A 10189-nucleotide genomic window follows, 5' to 3' on the forward strand; every position below is an offset into this window, starting at 1 on the left:
TTGCAGGCGGCTTGTGGGCTAATCTTTTCCGCCTATCAGCACGGACAGCAATCGAAGGGCCGGCCCTAGAGAGAGAAGAAGAAAAAAGAAAAAATGAAGAAAAACCCTCTTTTATAGCCTTGAACCAGATCTGGCTGAACCAGACCAGACCAGGGTTGAACCAGACCAAGCCAAATTGAGCCAAATTGAGCCAGAATGAGCCAGAATGAGCCAGAATGAGCCAAATTGAGTCAGATTGAGCCTGGCTGGACCAGACCAGATCAGAATGAGCCAAATTGAGCCAGATTGAACCAGAATGAGCCAGTTTGAGCCAAATTGAACCAGTTTGAACCAAATTTGAACCAGAATTCAAATTGGAGCTGAATTAAACATTGGAACGACTTTTGATCAACTTACGGTTCATTCCTTCACCTATTTAACCCCTCTACCATATATTTGGAAGGGTCGGAGAGATTTTGAACCCAAATACTGCCTTTTTGGCACATTTTTTGGGGCTGGTTCAGATTATTTGAACCTAAAGAACACTCCGAAAAGTATACGAGTATAAACTGCTTCTTAATACTCCAATAAGGTATATGAGTATAAACTATTCCCTATTTTTGGTTTGAGAAGTTCCTGGAGAATATTGTTTATAAATATTCTTAAGGATAACTCAACCACACTACGCCGGACAACGCGTTGTACATAAAGACTCGACGCCACAATCGATGGTCAGCTAAAAATTAGAAATCAGGAATCGACTTCAAAGTTCAAAATTCCGACAAACGGTCAGACAATAAATGCAGCACCGGAACTCTTACAGACTTTCGACAAAGCACCGAAAAGCCTGGAGAATTGAAGGAGTCAAGAACGGGAATCATTCCAAGATCCCATTACACCGACTAAAGGTGGGGGCAATCATATCCAAAGTATTCCAGACTCTTCTATAAAAGAACGAGACTGAAATACTTTGGAGGGGGTATCTGTAGGCATATAAAATTGCTTATAGGTCCCCTAGCATAGCTCGGCACAAACCGACGAACCAACGAGGCATCGAAGTCATCAATCGAAAAATCTGACATAAAAAGATATAAGTATGAAGGAGGAGGAAGGAAACTATGGCCAATAGAGACAAGTTACCTCTTGAAGATGTACCTGGAATCACCGAACTGGGTCCTTCATTGACAGACTCCCCAACATGGGCGGTCTCTGCAGGCTTTTCTACCTGGGGCGGTGAGTCAGGCTCACCAGGAGATGCACAATCATCAGGACTCATCTCGCCTTCCTCACGATATCCTGCATAGGATGGGAAAGCATGAGCCAGAAGTTCTAAACGATCAAGAAAATGATCTATAGAATAGACGTTACCTCCGTCACTAACAGGATCCTCATCAGCCAAGTCCATCTCAGATGCTCGTGAATTTGCAGGCGGCTTGTGGGCTAATCTTTTTCGCCTATCAGCACGGACAGCAATCGAAGGGCCGGCCCGGGTAAAAGGACGGAATTCGTCGTCACTGTTGATCGCTGTCCCTGAAACATCGAATAGTGGTCAGAAATAGCAATTTGGAAATGCAGGGAAAAAGAAAGATAGGTGACTAACGAGCCAGAATGAGCCAGAATGAGCCAAATTGAGTCAGATTGAGCCTGGCTGGACCAGACCAGATCAGAATGAGCCAAATTGAGCCAGATTGAACCAGAATGAGCCAGTTTGAGCCAAATTGAACCAGTTTGAACCAAATTCGAACCAGAAATCAAATTGGAGCTGAATTAAACATTGGAACGACTTTTGATCAACTTACGGTTCATTCCTTCACCTATTTAACCCCTCTACCATATATTTGGAAGGGTCGGAGAGATTTTGAACCCAAATACTGCCTTTTTGGCACATTTTTTGGGGCTGGTTCAGATTATTTGAACCTAAAGAACACTCCGAAAAGTATATGAGTATAAACTACTTCTTAACACTCCGAAAAGTATACGAGTATAAACTGCTTCTTAACACTCCGAAAAGTATACGAGTATAAACTGCTTCTTAATACTCCAATAAGGTATATGAGTATAAACTATTCCCTATTTTTTGGTTTGAGAAGTTCCTGGAGAATATTGTTTATAAATATTCTTAAGGATAACTCAACCACACTACGCCGGACAACGCGTTGTACATAAAGACTCGACGCCACAATCGATGGTCAGCTAAAAATTAGAAATCAGGAATCGACTTCAAAGTTCAAAATTCCGACAAACGGTCAGACAATAAATGCAGCACCGGAACTCTTACAGACTTTCGACAAAGCACCGAAAAGCCTGGAGAATCGAAGGAATCAAGAACGGAAATCATTCCAAGGTCTCATTACACCGACTGAAGGTGGGAGGCAATCATATCCAAAGTATTCCAGACTCTTCTATAAAAGAACGAGACTGAAATACTTTGGAGGGGGTATCTGTAGGCATATAAAATTGCTTATAGGTCCCCTAGCATAGCTCGGCACAAACCGACGAACCAACGAGGCGACGAGATCGACGAATCGCATCAAGCGACGGAATGCATCCATACACGTGCGGGATCAAGCCAAGTGTTCGAAGAGTCAACGAGTCATCCAACCAAAGGCATACTCGGACGAATGACGATCGAATCAAGATCGGTTTCGGACTCCAACTCAGAAGCGGATTTACTGCCAAATCAGGAATCCAACTTACTGCCAAATCAGATCAACCAATCAGAGTCTCAATCAACCGAATCACGGACAAAACCGGAAAACCGACACAACTCAAAAACTCGGAAAACCCACACCTAAGGGGGCTCGGCTTAAGCCGAGCCACCCATAGGTGGCTCGGCCAAAGCCGAGCCACCCATGGGTGGCTCGGTGGCCGAGCCACCCATGGGTGGCTTGGCCAAGGCCGGAGAGCCTATAAATAGGCCTAGAGATGTTCATTTTCGGAGGTCGAACTTTCAAGAGCCGAAACTCTGCCGGATTGAAGAGTGAACTCGGAGCTTTGAAGACCAGAAGACTTGCACGTTCGGATCTGATCCTCGGCGACCATCCACGTCAGAAAAGGCAGGATCTCGAGAGGAAGAAAGAACAGATCTGAGATCTACACGAGACTACACTCCAGATCTAAGCTTGGTCTTAGATCTCGAGATCTGAGCGATTATTCCCTTGGTGGATTAATCCCTCCCGGCTATTATTCCCTTCGTGGAATAATACCCGCATAATCGTGTAGATCCGACCGGATCTAGATCGCGCGGTGGTCCACGGATTAACCCCGGCGTTGGCAAAGAACCCACACAAGCAAGCGACCGCAAAACAGGAGCTTGCGATTTGTTCACAAGAGGAAAGTTGTAATTTTTATTTTTTTTTCTTTGATTTAGTTGTAACCGGATCTATAAAAGACCGGATCTTTGTAACCCAAGATGACAATCATATCAATGAAAAAGAAAACAGTTTTCCACGCGAACAGTGTGATTGCATAGTGATTATATTGTGTGGTGTAAACGTTATTCGGGTGAACGTAGAAAATCCGGTTGTGATAGTGGAGATCTCCTCGAGGTGAGGAGCGGAGACGTAGGTCGTGGGGACCGAACTCCGTAATTATATCGTTTGTCTGTGATTGCATTGGCGCACTTATTTTTATGTTCATATCTTATATCGCCTTTGTATATTGCTTGTTGATTATATTGCCCACTATCTAGTTTAGTTTGTTTACCCTTGTGTTAATTATATATCCTTGCATATATCTCGATAGTACATCTCGTTGCTAGGATATATCTCTTAGTTCATATTGATTATCCTAGCTCATATAGCTTGTTGTATTTCATACTTGCTAGGATAACTTGTTAATAAGATTTAATTGACATATAATCGGATTAGATTAGCATAAGGCCCTAATCACCCCCCCTAGGGTCTAATAATCATGTGCCACGCACGTGACGAGTTCTCGCCGGAAAAGTGGTCGCCGACGAGAAAAAGGACCTAATTGGTAATTTTAATCAATTAAAATACCTTAACGCCGATTTTTTTATTTAAAATACCTTCTTGACAAATGGGGTTGAATTAAAATACTAATATGAGTATTTAGCCTATTCAGGACCGGTCCTGAGATTTTTGGGGCCCTGGGCAAAATTAAAAAATGGGGCCCTTAACTGATAAACTGTCTATTTATAACAAAGATATTTTATTGAAATGAAAAAATGGGGCCCTTAACTGATAAACTGTCTATTTATAACAAAGATATTTTATTGAAATGAAATGAATATAAGATTACAAAATTACTTAAAACAATTTCTTCGAGCATTATTTGATGCAAAGTCATTAATAATACAATCAACGTCTATGTCTTGTAACATCTCATTCTCGATGCTTAGAATAGCCAAATTGTTCAATCTTTCTTGTGCCATTGTTGAACGCAAGTAGGTTTTTACCAACTTCAATTTTGAAAAACTTCTCTCCGCTGTTGCTACAAATACATGCACAGTTAATAAGATTCGATAGGCAATTGAAACATTTGGATAACAATCAGCTTGCTTAACAAATTCCAAAATTTGGATTGCTGTCATTGACACTTCTGGTAAAGTTTTTTGTAGCACTCTTAATTCAGAAAACATATCATTAAGATCAATATCAGATGAATCATTATGAGATAAAACACTTTCAAGATGATTGCAACAATTTCTTAATTTACTATCATCCAATGACTTCAAAGTATCTGAATCACATAAAAACCCAAAAATACTTTCAAATGTCTTTAGTTGTTCAAATCTCTCTTTTAATGAATTGATTGCCATATCCACAACAATTAAAAAAATAATTAACTCTAAAAGACTCCTCTGTGGATTGTATTTCTTCATCATGATCAGTTTCACCAGGTTGTTTTTTCCTAATGATACGATGTTTTGTTGGAAATGTAGGATCCACATTCATATCAAATGCAACACTTCTAGCAATATCCAAACTCTTCTCAAACCCATCATTTCTAAAATTTTCAAAATATAACATCACGTCTCTCACCTGATTCATAGTAGTGTTAATATTCATATTTTTATTTTGTAATTTTTTGCTAACCATGTTAATAGCAAACAAAACATCATACCAAATAATCATACCAAGTAAAAATTCAAAGTTCTCAATTGCAGTGACCAAACTTTCAGCTTCACTCTTTGTTTTCGCATCTTCTGAAGTTTTATATAATTCTAACAAAGCCAATCTTATGTGAGGAGCTTGAAATCTAATGGCTTTTACACTTTTCACTCTACTCTCCCAACGAGTATTACACAAAGATTTCACAGTAAATGAAGGAACATTATTAATTAAAATCTTCCACCTCTTAGTAGAACTCGAAAATAATGAATATATACGTTGCACAACTCCAAAAAATGAGATAGCTTTAACACATCTTTATTTGATTACTGGACATATTCACACAACGTACAACTAGGACCATTTGTTCTTGATGACTTATATCTGGAGTACAATCAAGAATTACAGAAAAATATTTTGCTTCTTTAATTTTCTTAATGATAGAGCTCCTAACAGCAAGGCCTAAACGAGAAATCAACTCATTTTGTATTTTGTTGCTAAGATAATGATAATGAACTTCATGATTTTGAACACGTCTAACATGCTCTTGCATTACTACATCAAATTCTGCAATCATCTCAATAAGTCCCAAAAAATTACCATTATTATTTTGATAAAGCTTCTCATTAGATCCTCGAAAAGCCAAATTATTCTTAGCAAGACATTTTATGACGGCTATTATTCTAATCAAAACTTGTCGCCATCGTTCTTTTTCCATCATAATTTGTTTTTGCAACTCATTATCAATTGTTTCATTTTTTTTCCCAACCTTAATCTTAGCTCATTCCAAGAGCTCATATTAGTCATATGCTCAATACTATTTTCATGGTCAGATAGTCTCTTGCCAATATGACTCCAATCTTTCAATCCTTCATTTGCCAATAAAGTCGTATTGCTATTAGATTTGAATAATTTACAACAAAAACAAAAGACTTTATCAACGAGTTTAGAGTAAATCAACCATTTTCGATCACTTATTTCTCCATTACTCAATTTTCTAGAATAATGTGCATATGAAAAATGCCTACGGTCTCCGTCTAAAGGAAAGTCAATATTCAATTCTCTGTCAACTCCCTTCTCAACTAAAATGTCTCTATCTTTGTTATCAAGATTTTTCCAAGTACTAGGTTCATATATATCAAAATGTGGTAAAGATTGACTATCATCACCTAAATTTTCATTATTAAATTCACTCTGCATAGTATTATCATCATGAAAATTTGGTAAAGATTGGCCCTGATCATGATCATCACCTAACTGCTCATTAACATCTTCACTTGAAACAATATGTTCATCACTTAAATTTTCATTTGATCCACTAACTACAGGAATGTTAGAACTTTTTGATAAAAATCTATCAATGGCTCCTTTTTGTGACTCTATTAGTTCTTCTACTCGTTTTTTCTTTTTTCTTTTTTCATTTCCGCATAAATATTTTCGAGGCGCCATTTTCTTTAAATAAATAACTAAACAATTCTATGAGATTTAAGACAAATAACAGAAACAATTACAATCAAATAACTTAGTAAAAAGAAAAGGAATAATAGCACCTGATTTAAGTGTATGACAATGCCCAAATAGCCAATGAAATAATTGCAATGTATCTTTGAGAACAAATTTTAGATGGAGAAGTTTAATAGACAAACTTTTCTTGATTATCCTATGAAATATAATCCCTTTATATAGTGGAGAGAGATTAATAATTATTTAATGTTAGGAGTAAAAATTAAATATCAAACGGTTAAAAAATTACATGTCAAACAGCTGAATAAAATTTGTTGCAAAAAAAGAGTAGTCCCCTCTCCAGATTTGCATTATAGCCTTATAGGAGAGATTAGTTAGTTTGATTGATTAAATCAATCTCGTGCTTCTCGGCAACTTAAACAACAATAATGCAATTAATAAGGCAATTCAATATTTCAATTCAATGACTAAGTTTTAGCTTATAAATATTATAATTCAATATTTCAATTCAATGACTAAGTTTTAGCTTATAAATATTATTGGGCCAGATTTTGGGTCATACAAAATTTAATAAACAATGACTAAGTTTTAGCTTATAAATATTATTGGGCCAGATTTTGGGTCATACAAAATTTAATAAACTAGTGGACCCTATAAAATTTTGGGGCCCCTTTTCAACAGGGGCCCTGTGCGGTTACGCCCCCTGCCATAGCCCAGTCCCGGCCCTGAGCCCATTTTAGACCGACACCCCTCCCTACGGTCGCGAGTCTGAAGTTGGAGGCAGACCAAGGCATCAATAAAGCATCACCCTGATGACATTCCACCACTTTGCCCACTTTTTTAGTAATACCTCATGCAACACGTGAATCTCCCCATGTGTAAATTTCCAATCCAAAAGTACACGTGTCGACTCCCAGTAGTTCCACAGTCCTGCGGTACATGTGCTCGCTAAAACCGCCGCGTCACGAGATCAGGATGCCATCCGAACAGCGATTGACTCATCGGCTAGCTGCAGAAGCAGCCCCACGAACAAACAACCGACAGGCTCCGTGTAAATCACGTGACCACTGCATCTACGTACACGTGTCGATAAATAGGATAAACTCCCGAGGTTTCCCGAGCCGGTTTTTGTACCCGTTGATGGTTATCCGACCCGATTCGCTAGGTAAACATTTGAAATTGCCCACGTGGTGCCCATGGCAGACAAAGGTTGGGTGAGTTCCAAGGGAGCACGCCTCCTTTTACTTCCTTTTTCCGGCCACCCACTCCTTTATAACGAAAATAAAATATTACATTTATTCTTTTTTACTTTATATTCTCACCCCCGTTTTAGTGGCGGTTTACTCTTTTTGTTGATAAAGGGATGGTTTGGATCGGTTTTTTTGGATCGGTAAAAGTGAGGAAAGCTGTCAAAAATGTCATTTTTTTTCATGAATACTCAGAGTCCTCTAAAAAAACTTGTCATAATCCATTAGACATAAAAAAAATAATTTTTCTTATAATATTTCTCTTGGGATAAAGAACATCATAGGTATAAAATCTCTCCCACAACATCTTTCTTATGAAGTTTTCTTCAATTGCGAGCCAACATGTAAGCTCTAATAATCAATGATCCGTGCTTCTTATGATTCATTTGTCTAATAATAAATCGAATGACTTTCTCAAGAACTATAATTTTATAGTATATTTAGCCAAAGAATAGTACTGCACTAAACTATGAGGTTGTAATATAATTTAACTATGAACAATATTGAGCCAATCAAATTTATTTGGAGATCATGAGACAACTAAATTGTTTTTTCAAATAGAAAGGGAAAAACAACAGCAGAAATTTTATTCGACGCACACAAAATGAAATAAGTAGAGGCTAACTACATACTTTTTTTTCTTTTCGCTGGACTGTTTGTAGACTAGAAATGTAAATAACAATTTATCCACATACTGATATGCAAAACTTGATAAGAATAGTGGTAAGGCTAGAATTTATTCATCGAATGATGTGCTGTACGTTGTGGACTTTGTCCACCCAACAAACCTCGTGCCTATTTGTATAATTCTCCGCAATCCTGTAAAAAAACAAATAAACAAATAAATAAAAGTAAAAAAATTAATTGAACATTATTTAAACCAACGAATAAATTATCTCGTCGCGAGAATCACGTGCTCTAAATCCCTGGCTCCCATCAAAGAAGAAAGATATTATAAAAGAGGAGGCTACAGAGGAACGAAGAAAACAAGGGAAGAGAGAAAGTAAACTAGCACACAGCAATCTTGGAAGTAAAAAAACAGAGAGAGAGAAGAGATCTCGGAATTGGGTCGGGTGCTTCGCCGGTTAGATTACCATGTCGAACGCCGCAGCGGTGACGAGAGGGGAGAAAGCTTCGAGCTTTGCGGTGACCTGCAACCTCTTGAGCCAGTATCTTAAGGAAAACGGCAGATCTTTGGGCGATCTTGGGCTGGCAGCTTCAATCGGTAGGGTTTGCTGATTAGTTTTAGGACTTTCAACATTTTTGACCAATTTGACGAAATATAGTGGAAATTTTGTTCAGTAATTTCATAGAAGCTTTATTTTTTTTTTAATTTTTTTAAAACAATGGGGGATTTGTTGCGGAATTTGTAATTAGTTTCGTTTTAAAGTGAAGAATATCAAAGGTGGCATCTTTTGTGCGTCTTCTCCGGTCCTCATGCTTCTTTCCTAACTTCAGAGAATTCTTGAGCTTTTGAGCCAGTTATGGAAATTTTAGGTTTTTTTTCCTGTATAACGGGGATTTGTTTAGATATTGAACAATTTTGATGGATGAGATTGAAATTTCCTGAAGCTTAATGGACCTTTTTAGTATTTTTACCATTTACGATAATTATTTGGGGCTTTCTTATGGAAGTTGTATTTTTTGTGCTTATCTTCGTCTTATTAAAGTGAATAATGTTTTTTAACAAAAGATATTTCTAAAGTTCAGAAAAATTCTGAGCTCTTATTTGGAACTAGTTATAGAATTTTTTTGATCAAGATCTATTGTGGCCAAGCAAATTGGTAGGTATTTCTTTCTTAATTAATACTCATTCCTTCTTTTGTTTTCAGGGAACATTAATACATATCGGCCTCCAACTACGATGAGCCTGTTACCAGGCGTCGACGTATCGGGGGATAACACGAGAAAACGCGTATCGGACCGGAACGCTACGAAATCTATGGATTTGTTCCCTCAACGTTCTGGTTTCAGTCACCAGGCTCCGGCAGCGGCCGCAGAAGATAAGAAGTTAGTATCTTCTCTTTGCATATAAACTCTTTATAATTTTTATTTGCAAATATTTGAGAGCTTGACCTATTTTCATCAGTATGGAGCTTTTATGACTAGTTTGTACCGATTCCAAATTAAAGGAAAAAAACCCTTCATTTTTTATATAGCAGATGACGAAATTTAAGAACACAACGGGCGTAAACATTCCCAAATGGTAAAGTGAATTTTTGTGGAGTATGGATTGTAAAAGCCAAGATCCTAACTTGACCTAGATTTGCCCCATGTAAATTTGTTGTCTTGAAATTGTAGATGCATGTCGAGAACTAATTTTGATATCGAATTTGGTTATGTGTTTACTCAATTGTAGTTTTCTGTATCATTCACAGGGAGCCAGAGAAATCCCAACTAACAATATTTTATGGGGGCAAAGTT

The 10189-nt window shown here is 37.6% G+C and overlaps 1 protein-coding gene and 1 pseudogene across 1 annotated transcript in view; one reads left to right on the top strand and one right to left on the bottom strand.

Moving 5' to 3' along the window:
• On the bottom strand, positions 5362-6596 carry LOC109834867 (annotated as a pseudogene).
• Positions 8729-10189, top strand: part of LOC109834868 (protein TIFY 10b-like) — a 1713-nt gene continuing 252 nt past the window's right edge. Inside the window, exons 1-3 of the mRNA XM_020402884.1 lie at positions 8729-8990; positions 9598-9775; positions 10144-10186. Coding sequence (XP_020258473.1) covers positions 8861-8990; positions 9598-9775; positions 10144-10186 — 351 coding nt within the window. The 5' untranslated portion in view covers positions 8729-8860. The remainder of the gene's footprint in view (positions 8991-9597; positions 9776-10143; positions 10187-10189) is intronic.

This window comes from Asparagus officinalis, chromosome 3 (assembly GCF_001876935.1).
Source record: "Asparagus officinalis chromosome 3, Aspof.V1, whole genome shotgun sequence".
Taxonomy (NCBI): Eukaryota; Viridiplantae; Streptophyta; class Magnoliopsida; order Asparagales; family Asparagaceae; genus Asparagus; species Asparagus officinalis.